The sequence below is a fragment of the Trichosurus vulpecula genome, chromosome 2, assembly GCF_011100635.1.
Source record: "Trichosurus vulpecula isolate mTriVul1 chromosome 2, mTriVul1.pri, whole genome shotgun sequence".
Classification (NCBI taxonomy): Eukaryota; Metazoa; Chordata; class Mammalia; order Diprotodontia; family Phalangeridae; genus Trichosurus; species Trichosurus vulpecula.
In genome coordinates, this window is record NC_050574.1 from 139853081 (window position 1) to 139866751 (window position 13671).

At 39.8% G+C, this 13671-nt stretch overlaps 1 protein-coding gene across 1 annotated transcript in view; it reads left to right on the plus strand.

Annotated features, from left to right (window-relative positions):
* Nucleotides 1-10588: 10588 nt before the first annotated feature.
* The window catches only part of CWF19L2 (CWF19 like cell cycle control factor 2), a 134213-nt gene continuing 131130 nt past the window's right edge, over nucleotides 10589-13671 (plus strand). Inside the window, exon 1 of the mRNA XM_036745740.1 lies at nucleotides 10589-10739. Coding sequence (XP_036601635.1) covers nucleotides 10647-10739 — 93 coding nt within the window. The 5' untranslated portion in view covers nucleotides 10589-10646. The remainder of the gene's footprint in view (nucleotides 10740-13671) is intronic.

Below are 13671 nucleotides of genomic sequence, written 5' to 3' on the forward strand. Positions count from 1 at the left end.
TTCCTTTTGTAAATGGCTCTTTTTCTATGATCTGTTCCTGGCTAGCATTCTTTCTTATATTATTTAAAATCTTCATCTTTATTAGATTATCTCTTTCATTTCCCTGCTCTTTGATTTTTTCCAATATTTTCTTTTTATAACACTTACCTGACTAGATGATCTTTCAATTCCCTTCCAACAATAAAATTTTATAATTATTTGACTAATTTCATCAAATAACATTTCTAAAGTACCACCTTAACCCTATTATCTATCTACTTTCCTTTTCTCTGAAACTATATACCCAGGAGACATAATGCCCTAGACAGGGGTGGGGAACCTGTGGCCTCAAGGCCACATGTGGACCTCTACATCCTTGGGTTCAGCCTTTTGACTGAGTCCAAGTTTTACAGAACAAATCCTTTTATTAAGGGAATTTGTTCTGTGAAGTTTGGATTCAGTCAAATGGCCACACTTGAGGACCTAGAGGGCCACAAGCAGCCTTGAGGCCACAGGTTCCCCACTTATGCCTAGAAGCATACTGTAAAAAAGCCATGAAATAGTGGAAAGACCCCTGGATTTGGAGAAAGGAGATCTAGGCTCAAATCCTGGCTTTGACACAATGCCTATGTGATGTTTGGAAAAGCCTTTCACTTAGGTTAGAACAGATGACCTCTAAAGTCCCTTACATTTCCAAATATTTGATACTATGATAAGTACAAATTAGAATAATGTCCCTGGAGTAAGGGCACAATGAAAGGATAAATGAATGCTCATCATGAAAATAAGTTATGGAAGGCTTGCTGGAGAAGCTGGCAGTTAGGAACAGGAAACAGAATGTTCTTATATTTATAGCCTCTATTATCAAATGTATCTGAAACTCTAAAATAGGCTTCCTTATCATGTCATCTCTGGATGGCTAAAATGAAAATTCAAAATCTAGGTATCTCTTTGTGTCTTTGGTTTGATGGAGGGCACAGTCAGCTTATACTACTTAGGAAAGTGATGAGTTCTGTATTAAGCATAAAAGCATTTCATGAACTTTCATGTAGCAGAGGGAAGCTATGATTCTTGTCACTTTCTCACTGCAGATTTATTTTTGCAAAAAGTATTGCCAATGAACCTGTAGAAAAACCAATAGATGATCAAGTAAATGAAACTAAATAAAAAAAGAAAAGCTGAGTTACAGGAAAAGGAAAAGCAGTCAGAGAACTAGGAAAGGTCAGGAAAAGAAAAGGAATCATAATGTAATATGTTAATAAGTTTGGAGCTGGATAGGATCTGCCCTAAGCAAAATGTCAAAAGTAGGCAAAAATTCCTTCCTGCTTCCTTGTTCTGTGCCCTTTTCCATACATGATGCTCCTCTTAATCCTCCCTCCTCATCAATATCCTTATGTTCTCTCTGCCTTTTCCCTTATCAAACTTGCTCTCAGGAAAGAACATAATAAATGCATTCACAATTTTGGTGTTAATACTACTAAAGTCTAAAGCCTTAGCTTATAGACTCCATTTGGCTTACTTGAATTAAATCCAATATACATTTGTTAAATGCATGTTATGTGCACAATACAGTACTAGGGCTGGGGATACAAAGATAAACAGGACACAGACCTTGCTCCCAATCTAAATGGAAAAAAGGCATGTTCAAAAATAATTATAATACAAAGGTTGGAGACAAAAGTACAAAGAAGGCTGGGCAAAATACTAGGAGAAATGGGAGGAGGGGGTAGTCACTTTAATTTGGAATCAAAAGTATGAAGCTCTTATTGTGGAATTTCAGACATCAGTAAAGTGGAAACAGGTTACAGGGTCATGATTTGTGAAGTCCTGAGAGCCTACTATATGCCATCTTACATGATCATTCCTAACGCTGATGTTTAAAGATATGGTATTGTAACTAAGGCAGCATATAGATTGACTGATGATTCTGTCCAGGACATTTTGAGAAAACAAAAAGTTTGCCCTATTGAATTCTCCCTTTTCTCCTTTCTCTCCCCCTACCCAATCTTCCCTTTTCTACTTTGAAGCAGCCACCACTCCCTTATAGGGGATCTTTTTCATGACTCCTTGCTCCAGTTGAAATAGGCTAAATTAAAAGAACAAGTCATCAGCACCATGAGAAGCATCTAGTCAGAACTCCACGCAAGATCGCGTAAGGCTGAATCACTGGACTGCCATAATAGGCAAACTGAGCAGGCTGGTGGTGAATTAAGGTAGAGGAAGAACAAAAGCCACTGCCAGTAGCAGAAGACTGGTCACTACTGTGGAACTTTGTGGCATACCTGGGTAACTTCCAGGTTTCTGGAACAGCATACCTTCATTGTTTGGGACCTTCAAAAGTATTCCCTTGATACGACCATTTGTCTGTGTGTCTCTCCCAATACACTGACCCTTGGGAAGAAGGTGGCCAGAGGGCCTTGTCTATCTAATGTTTGCATTTTAGCTCCATAGTCCATACTATGTGAGTTGTGAACTTAGGCTTTACTTCTATACTACCATCACCCAGATACCCCTCTCTACTTCTCATACTTAATTCAGTATCTAATTTGCCTTCTATGGTACAGGGCTTTGGGACTTTGGAACAAAAAAAATTTAAAGACTCTGATGCATAATCAAACTGAAGATAGGACAGATATTTTAGGAAGCACTTTCCAGGAACATTTAAAATCATGCTACATAGGTGGTCACCTATTCTACTCACTTGGAAGATGGACCTTTGGGCCAAAGGGTTCAAACTACAAAATTAAAACTTAAAAAGAGAGAAAATCCTAGATATGAATGTTACCATTCAATAGTCAGACCACTTCACTCTGTCTCTGTCTGTTTCTCTCATACACACACCTAGCCAAATAAGATTCCTAGTTAACACAGTTGTTCACTCCAAAACCAAAAGAATTTCAGGAGAAAATAAAAGTATATTCTAATAATCATCATAATTTAATAACTGAGATGTAACACTTTATAGTTGACAAAGTCCCTTACAAATGTTATCTCATTTGATATTCACAATCTCCCTGAAAAGTAGGTACCACAGACATTGTTGTCCTCAACTGAGGCTTAAGGGAGGTTAAGTGACTTCTCCAGGGTCATTCTGAGTGGTTAAGTGCCAAAAATTGGATTTGAAGCCAGGTCTCTCCAAGTTTACCCCAGGAGAGAGCAAATAACTTGTCTAAGTCATATAAGAAAAACCAAGATTTGAACTCAAGTCCTTTGAGCCCAGGTCCCTATATCTCACTGCCTGACCACTGTCTTTAAGGACAGAGTTCTACCTTATTTTTGTTTGTTATTCAGTGTCTAGTACTGAATTAAATGCTGAATGAAGAAAGGAAGGAGGAAAAGAATGAAGAAAGAAGAGAAGGCCCAAAGGGGTGGCTGTTACAGAAACTGAGATCTAATACTGTTGAGTTTAGGGGTGCTGGGACCCTGAAATTCAAGAGCAAGCGACACAGATCCTGCCTCCAGTGAATTCAACTCAAGCCTTCATTCAGCCAAAGTTGCCAATCAGGGTGGGTGAGATTTTCAGAATCCACACTATTGGCCAGATTTTAAGAATCTGAGCATTGGCCAGACTCTTAAGGAATCTGAGCATTTGTGAAAATTGTATTGTCAAGCGGGCCAGACTGAATCTGAGTATATTTGTGACTACAAACAGGCCAGACTCTTAAGGAATCTGAGCATTGGTCAGACCTTAAGGAATCTGAGCAATTTAATTTGGGGCAGGATGGACCTTATATACAGAAGACCATAGGAAGGATCTAGGAGTAGCCAAGTAGTCTGGGAGGTAACAGAGAAGGACCTGAAAGGGCTGGGTGCCCCAGGCGAATGCCAGGGACCTGAGCCACCTGGAAGGGGTCTAGATGGAATCAAGGAGTGGCAGTTAGGGTGCAGCCAGGTGCAGACAACCAGGGCCACAGTGAAAGGATTTTTAATTGGAAAGGGCCAGGTGCCCCTGGCGAATGCCAGGGACCTGGGAGTCCAGGGGCTTTTTCTTTTTGGGGTCTAGATCCCAAAGATATGGTCTTTGCTTTTTAGGGGTTCAGATCCCATCCTCATCAATACTTTTTGGAGGCAGGCATGCAGAATGGAGTTGGAGGATTTAGAAATGTATTTCCCTACTTTATCATTAATGTGCTGAATTGAACAGGAAAAATGTATTTAGGTTTCTCATAGGAATTGGGGTAAGTAGATTTTAATTGCATCATAAGTAATGATAAATAGGAGTTGTGAATACTCTAGAACCCTTGACACAAAAGGACCAAAAGGAAAGCATTTATCACAACTGTTTTTTCGATAAAGAAAGAACATCCTGGTATTAACTCACAGGCTGGGAGGGATGGAAGACCATAAACTCCATGAGTATAGGGCTGTAATCTTTTTATTTCTTCTGTGAGAAACAGAAGAAGGAGTTGTGTTTCCACAGGAGTGACATGGGCACACTCCCAGCTTTGCAACAAAGATAACCGGATGTAACTGGTTCCAACCAGAGTTGTGACTTGGTAGAACCAGGCCTCTGACCAGATAGAAGGTCAGAAGCTTGTATGCATGCTTAATGAGCTGTTTAATATCAATCCACATACCCCCAGGGTGGAGCAAGCTAATCTGAATGCACATGCAGTGCATGACAAGGGAGCACATCTAGATGAAAAACATGGAATGGGCAGTTCAAGAAGTTGTATCCAGCCAATGGGGAACAGGGGAGGGAAATTTGAATGGGAACAGGGAATAAATAGCCTTGTATTTATTTGTCTGAATAGGTGTGCTCCCTTAGGAGGTTACCCATTCACAGGAATGTAAAATAAAATAAGAGCCTTCTTCGCTTCAACATCGGGTGTTGTTCTTTCTAGAAAGAGCACATTTCTCACACTTCTAATTCAAACATAGCGGTCTACTTAATAAATATGAATTGCAGTAAAGGCAGGGTGGGCAAAAAATGGTCTTCAACATCAGTAACAATAATGATCATAATAATTGACATTTTTATAAGATATATATATATATATACATATATATATATATATATATATATATATATATATACATATATATATATGTATATATATCATTTCATTTAAACCTTGCAACAACTTTGTGAAGTAGGTCAGGCAAGAATTATTATCCCTGTTTTACCAATGAGGAAACTGAGGTGTAGAGAGGTGGCAGCATGGTATAGTAGAAAAAACACTCCCCTGGGGATCAGTGGCCTGGATTCAAGTCTCGGATGTTCCACTTAGTAGCTATGTGACCTTGGGCAGATCACTTTCCCTTGGAGTCCCAGCAGATTATGAAGGACCCTTGCAGTTCTGACATTTTAGAATTATATAACTACACCAAAGTTATATCACTAGCAAGGGGCAGAACTGGCACTCAAACCCAATTTGTTTTTAGCTCCAAACCCAGTGCTTAGGCTACCATGCCATACTATGCTAGAACATATCACACCACACACCACACCACACCACACCACACCACACCACACCACACCACACCACACCACACCACTGATTCTCTAATAATTTTTAGGCTCTTGGTATAAGAAACACTTCAATTTAGTCCCTCTGGGCAATCTTTATGTACATAGGTATAAATCCCTTCAAAGGAAGTTTAAGCCACTCTTGTCCCTTTAGGCGACTTGCCTCAGAACAACTCAGAAACTGTTTCCGGATAGATTTAAAAATTCTTTGAGAACTCCAGGCAGGGACCTCTGCAGGTACCAAAACAAAAAGTGTCTGTGGGGACAATGGTTTATACTCATTTTGGAAAAATATAATGAGTGAACACTGGCTACTAGTTGATTAAGTTTATGCTGAAGCTCACAGCTATAGGGAGCTGCAGATTGGGACAAAGGGGAGTTTACAAGGAACACCTCAAAAGTTGCTCTTGTCTGTCTTTCTATTTTGTCTATCTAAAAATTCACTGCTTTAGATTAGTGTCTAATGTACTGTCTTTTAATATGTTTCTAGCATTTTTAAGTTGGGAGTGCTGCAAACATTAATAATTTACATTGTGTAATACATTTCAGTGTTACACAGACCAAGGAGTCTAACACAGCTGCGAGTCAAGGGCTCATGAAAGCTACCTTTGGCATGATGAAGGTGAAGGTCAAAATTGGGGTGTGCAGGGCATTTGGGGAGGAATAGCACCTCTGGTGTGAGTGCTTGCCAAGCACTTTTCAGGACTGCTCATCCACCTTTGGTGTCCACCTGTCATCCATCTCTCACTTGTGGCTCTAAGAAGCTGTAGCATGCGTAGCCATACCCTGGTAAAACCATATGGCAGACCAGCTAAATCAGATTGAGGGGAACCAACAGGCCTCAAACCCAGGATGTCTACCTCAAGCATGTAAAGACTTCCCTCAGTGGAATTGGTGGATGAGAACAATTTGTTCCAATGGACCATGAAGGCAGAGGAAGCAGGTGCTATGGTTTGCTGGGAACTTGATCAGACATTGAAGACACCAAGGTCATCCACTGCATCCTAGGACTTTACCAGTCTTCCTGACTTTGATGACTCTGAAAGAGAGAATAAGGCTGACAACTTTGAACAACTCTGCCTCACTTAAATCTAATTCATGTGCAAGTCAAGATGTCACCCATCATCTACTATTTTATTATTTTACTATCTTACTGTTTAATTATTTTACCTACCTTTAAGTCCTGTGTCCAGGTGAATGATGAAGGAGCAGGTATGGATACATTGGGAGCTGTAGTCACAACCCTAATGTGAGCAGCAGAGGGATTCAGCAGCTCCCTGGATTTCTGAGTAGCTTTTTAAAAGCATTCTACTGTTCACCTCCTGGTGTGAGGGAGGGGCTAGAAAAGGTCCAGAATATCAAGGGGATTAATGAAAAGAAATGGTAGGGAAGGTGGCCTAGCCATACCAGATCTTAAACTATATTATAAAACAGCAGTCATTAAAACTACTTGGTACTGGCTAAGAAATAGAGTGGTGGATCAGTGGAATAGGTTAGGTACACAAGACATAGTAGTCAATGATGATAGTAATCTACTATTTGATAAAGCCAAAGACTCCAGCTCCTGGGATAAAAACTCACTATTTGACAAAAACTGCTGGCAAAACTGGAAAATAGTATGGCAGAAACTGGGCATAGACCAATATCTCACACCATATACCAAAATAAAGTCAAAATAAGTTGACAATTTAGATATAAAGACTGATACTATAAGCAATCTGGAAGAGCAAGGAATAGTTTACTTGTCATTTATGGAGAAAGGAAGAATTTATGAACAAACAAGAGATAGTGTTATGAAATGCAAAATGGATAATTTTGATTATATTAAATTGAAAAGTTTTTGTACAAACAAAGCCAATGCAACAAAGATTGGGAGGGAAGCAGAAAATTGGGAAAGAATTTTTATAACCAGTGTCTCTGATAAACGCCTCATTTCTAAAATATATAGAGAACTGAGTCAAATTTATAAGAATACAAGTCATTCCCCAATTGATAAATGGTCAAAGGATATAAATAGGCAGTTTTCAGAGGAAGAAATTAAAGCCATCTATAGTCATATGAAAAAATGCTCTAAATCACTATTGATTAGAGAAATGCAAATCAAAACAACTCTTAGTTACCACATCTCACCTCTTAGATTGGCTAATATGACAAAACAGGAAAATGATAAATGCTAGAGAGGATGTGGGAAAATTGGAACATTGTTACAGGTAGGTAAAGTGGGATCTTTTGTTGTCTTTTGTTTTGGGGTGCTTCTCAGCACTGAGGCAATGGGGTGTCTTTGAGTCTTGCCTTTGTTTGAATCAAGAGTCATTGATTGGAAACAATGTATATGATGTAGTGCTAGTGATTTAAAGATCTTTCCCACACCCCTTTTGCTAAGTAGGTACTGAGCCCTCAGGGCCCCGAACAGGGTATAAGAGCTCTGAGGTTGGCATTTTGCTTTTGGGGTACACTCATGGGAAGAGTGTTGGTGATGAGACTCTAGGTAGCCATTAAAGCCTGCCCCCCCACCCCCGCCCCGCTTTGAAATCCCAGATGTTGGTTCTTTTCTCTCTGGTAACTATGCATGTGATGTGAAGCCTATCTGTTGATCTCTTTATATTTTCTCTGTTTGTATTTGCTCTGAAGTTCAGGGTGCTGACTTTTTCCCCTGAACTATGTGAATGATATATGTATGTTTAATTAAAGTGAGATTGTTAACCCCTTAAAATTGCTTTCCTTAGAAAAGCAGATCAAAGAATCTGTGCTAGCAATCCTCCTGTGTCCTCTCATTGTTCGTCTTGTTGTTAGTCTTTCACCTCCAAAGCAGCTGCTAGCAACATTGTTGTTACAGATGCTGAGGGGAGCAGAACCAGGAGAACATTATAGATGATTACAGACACATGGTATCTCTGATAACTAACTTTGATAGACTTGGCTCTTCTCAGCAATGCGAGGTTCTAAGACAACTCCAAAAGACTCATGATGGAAAAAGCTAACCACATCCAGAGAAAGAATTACAGAGTCTGAATGCAGACTGAAGTAAACTATTTGCTCTCTCTTTTTTTGTTGTTTCTGTTGTGTTTCTTCTTTCTTGTGGTTCATTCCACTGGTTATAGTTCTTCTTTGCAACTTGATTATTGTGAAAATATGTTTAGTGTGAAGGTATATGTAGAGCCTATATCAGATTGCATGCCATCTTGTGTGTGTGGGGGGAGGAGAGGGAGGGGGAGAAATTTTGAAACTCAAAAATTTGAGGAACTGAGTGTTGTAAACTAAAATGAAAAATTAATTAATTAATTAATTAATGAAAAAAGAAAAGGTGCCCTAAAAATTGTCTGTTTCACCCAACCCTGTCCTGCTTACTGAGACAGGTGGGGATCCCACCCCGTGAACAAAACACAAAAAATTGTACAAAAATTTTTGCTAAGATGATTCCACTCACCATTGATCTATGGAATGTATGCACACTCATGTACAACATGAAATCCAATAGACCTGAAAGACAGACAGTTCTTGTTGCAAGAGAACACAGTTGGTACCACATCCAAATAGCAGCCCTGAGTGAAATAAGACTGGAAGATAAAGGCCAGCCTACTAAGGCTGGATGCACAGTAGCATGATGAGGAGCACTGCGAAGCTGGTTTACATTTTTCGATCAGATCAACAAGCTTGTATGCCTCCCAAAAGGAGTAAACAACATGCTCATAACAATGTGACTGCCACTTATAGGAAAATGCCATGCTACCATCATCAGAACATATGCTCTACCATGATGAACCTTGACAAGTTCAAAGAAAAGTTTGAAAATTTGAAAAGTTCAAAGAAAAATTTTATGAAGACCCTGGGGACCCTTATCATCAATGTGCCAAAAGAGGACAAGCTTGTAATTCTGGGTGACTTTAATGCCAGAGTAAGCACAGATTATCAGATTGGCAGGGAATCCTTGGGAGGAACAGTCAGAAATAGCAATAACGATGGCCACTTACTACTGAAGATGTGTGTTTCATAACCTTCTCATCACCAACACTGTCTTCTATTTACCTAAATTAAACAGAATGCTTTGGATGCACCTTTGTAGCAAGCACTGGCATTTATCAGACTATATCATTATAAGGAGAAGAGACAGGCAGGAAGTGAGAGTGATGAAATTGATGTGTGGCACAGAGTGCTGGACTGATCACAGACTTATCCTCTCCAAGCTAAAATTCCCATGCAACAAAAGGGGTGGCCCCAAGGAAAGACACCTGTAGTAGAGCCTTCTGAGATCCTATTGGACCTATCGGTCTCAGTCAACACACTGAACCTTGATCCCAGCATAGTGATGTCATTGGTACTATACAACAACAACAAAGACAAACACGGTGGGAATTAGTTTTCTCTGTATAATTAATCACTTAATGGTGGAAATGGGAGGTTTTTTGAGGGAGGCGCAGTGGTGGGTGGTGGGGACTTGGATGTCTAGAAATTTGGCAGCAGAGGGCAGCATGAGGAAGCACTAGGTTGCCCGGTAAGAAGAGGGGAGGGATCCTCTGAACGAAGAAGCCAAAAGGAAAAAAGGGGGCTCAGAAATTAAGTGGGGAGCGCGGAGTGTTTGCAAGGTCTCGGGAATCAAATTTCATAGTTTTGTCTAGGGTCAGTTATTGATACAGTTGTGCCCTGGCTAATTAAGGTGAAAAGGAGCATCGAATTTCAAGTTCGAGCACCTGGCTTCAAATTCTAGCTCTGTCACTTAACTATCAGTGTGACCGATGTCAAGACAATCAAATTCTCTGGTTCTTGGTTGCCTCATCGGTAAAACGAGTGGCCGTCCCTTGCAGTAATGCAAGTAATCCCTTTAATGCTAGGAAACCTAACCCGCCAGCCGCTACGAGAGGTCAATGCAAGGCGTCCCAAAAGTCTTAGTACAGTTGGGACAGCTGGGACAGCAAAGAACTAAATCATTTTTCCACCTTCATTTGTTCTCTCCTCTTTCAGGGCTTTATCAACAATCGATGGAAGAAATGACCCGACTGCTAGAGGGAGAGAAAACTTCCTCGCGCGGTTGTCCAGGATTCTGACATTCCGGCGCTCCCTCCCATCCGGCGCCCCGCCCCGCCTCGCCTCGCCCCCAGGGACTCCTTGGAGCGACGAACCGGAAGGTTTGCTTTTACGACTGTCGTAAGCCAACTTTTACGGCGGCTGCCTTGGGTGCTTTTCGACAACAACAACAACGATGGCGGCTTCCAGTGGCAGATTTGAAAGCGCGAGGAGCATCGAAGAACGGAAAGAACAAAAACGGCAGGCTCGGGCTGAGGTCCTGCGCCAGGTACTTCCTTCTCACGGTCTCTTTGTACTGTCGTTTCCGGTGCCGAGGGCGCTGGAGGCCTGGGGAGCCGCCCCTCCGGGCCCTGCCTCCGTCCTCCCTCTCCCCTCGCTTCCTTAGCTGCAACTCTCAGTCCTTCCCCTCTCTCAGCTCCGACCTCGAAAGCCTCGGGTGTCTTCCAGGGTTATTTGCCGTTTTAAACTATTAAATCCCAAACTGCACCAGGCTTGTGGGGGCACCTTATTTCAAGTCCCGTTAACAAGTACAAGTGTTCAAGTGTACGGACAAGAGGCTTAGAAAAGGGATTGAGGGGGGAAACTGCTCTAGCGGTTCAAGCCTCTCTTATTTTGCCGTCATTCTGGAGAGTTTTGGCCATCCAGTTCCATTCAGAATCCTCTCCTCCCTCCGCCCCAGTTTTTCCCCTTCCCTATTTCTCTTCTTCCCCCCTTCACCTTTACGTTTTCCTTTCTACCCTTCAACTTCCTTGCCCTAATTATGGCCCTTTCCTTTGTCTTTCCCCTCTTAACTGTTTTCTTCTTATTTTCCTTCCCGTTATTCAGAAGATAACTTGTGTAACACACGTATATGTAGTAAAGCCAAACAAATCCTTTTATTGGCATGTCAAAAAAAAAAAAGAAAAAAGAAAAAGATCTCTCACTGCATCCTGAGGCCATCACTTTTCTGGTGTCCCTCCCTGGCCCTCCCGTACTTTTTCTCTATTTTCTCTGCCATAGGAAATTAGAGAATTTCCCGGGTCCGTTGGTAGGTAGTCCTGACCACTTTTTTCTTTATTTTTCTTAAGCTGTCTTTGGTCTTTGGTGCATTTCAGACATTGAGAAACTACACCTTCAAAAAATGTTGGGTGGAATAAATGTTGTAAAACTGTTTCATTCTTCTGAAATAGAGAATGAACAGAAGGACTCTGAGTACTAAATACATCGATTGTCTTTGGGGATTTGTGAGAACTTGAAGTGCCAGTTTTTCTTTTGGAGCTTTAATTTACCTGTTCAATGTGGTTTTTTTCCCCTTACTGAGTTTAAACATCCCTCAGATAAAAGTATTTTGTAAAAAAATTGTCACTTGAGAGAGTCATAAATGGGTGAATATAAAAATTGGGTTGAGTAAAAAAGCATTTCTGAGCAATTTCATAGATTTTTTAAGAAAAAAAATTATTCTTCATTTTATTACATGGCTAATTCTTAAGGCTGTGATCAGTTTAAGGTTCAAAAGATTATGAGAGTTTTTATTTCTAGGCTAATCTAGAAAGATAGCTAGATTAGCTTTTTCAAAAGCCAGTGTGATTTTGCTTAATACATTGGTGGAAAAGTAGGTATTACTGTTTCTTGCTCTGTGAGAATTGAGCCTGGAAGAGGTTTTGACTCTTTTCCCACCTCTTTTCTCCTCCATCCCTCTCCTGGTTACTTGTTGAAATGGCGCCATTGTTGCTATGGTTATGATTTTGACAATAAAAAAAATAATAATAGTATTTATGTATCATTTTAGGATTTACAAAGTGTTTTACTTGTTATCTCATTTGATACTGAAAAGAAATAAACACTTGTCTTAATGCTCCATTTAAAGGATATTATTGCATTTATATTGATTTGTCACTCTGAGCTTAGAATTTAGGAGGTCATAGGATTTAGCAAGGGAAGTGACCTTATAAACTTAGCCAAAACTTATTTTAGAGACAAGAAAATGAGGCGTAGAGAGGTTAAATAGAAGAAATTGGATTTGAATCCAGGTCCTCTGACTCCTATTTTCTGCTACAACAGTAGTTTTACTTGGTAGGCACAGTAATATTGATTTTCATTTTTTTTTTTTTATGTATCGACATCATGCTTAATTTACTTAGTTTTCTTTTCAGTATCGTCGTGAAGTAGCTTTTACAGAGAAGGTCTCTTTTATCGTTATGTGCTAAAGGAACTCCATCCAAGCATTTATGTTCAAATGCCTGTATTAGGCACAGTGGTAAAAGCAACAACAACAAACAAACAAAAAAGGTTACACAGATGAAAAGTGTTTGCATACGTTTATCATCACATCTATTAGAAAATGGAGTGGGGAGAGACACAACATGTAAGTACGGATAACAGACAAGTGCAGATATGGATAAGTGTGTTCAAAATGTATATAAAAATAAATACAATATAATGGAAAGGAGGGAACACTAATTCCTGAGGGAATAGGAAAGGTTTTTTTGGTGGAAGTAGTACTTGAGCTGAACTTTGAGCCTTAAAATGAGGTGGAACTGAGAAGGGTCATAGACTGTGTCAAGAAAGAGAGATGTAATGTTATAGGCAAGAAACAACAAATAGGTCAATCTGGCTAGAATATTGAATATATGAGGAGAAGAAATATGAAGTCAATTTGGAGAGAAGATGGAGCCAGAAAGACCTCTGATGTTTGTTTGACTCCTGTCCTTTAAAAAATAGACTCGTTGGAAGTCTTTGTAAATAGGTATAACATGACACTATTTGGATTTCTCATGTATTCAGATCTCCTTCATTCATATTGAGGAACCCTAGAATGCTAGAATGTAAGTATATTTAGTTTAAACTTTTGTATTAATACACCTTTTGCTCAGAAATCTGACTTGCCTATTGTTTGTCTTGGTGATTTAGAAGATTGCTTTTAGAGAAGAGTTCACACATTGATATTTAAACATCTTTGGCTTTTTTGGCAGTCCTTTTGAATTCTGGTTATGCGACGGAGAAAGATATTTGTGGAAGAATGACAAATATTAGTATAAATTTTTGACAGTGTGAAGATAAAGATAACCCATTAGAAGTATTATTCTTGAAATTGTATACTGATTAAGCCATTCTGGAGAGCAATTTGGAGCTATGCTTAAAGGGACCATGCATACCTTTTTTTATTTGTCTTTATTTCTTTATTTAATAGTTTTTAGTTTTCAACATTGATTTCCACAAGA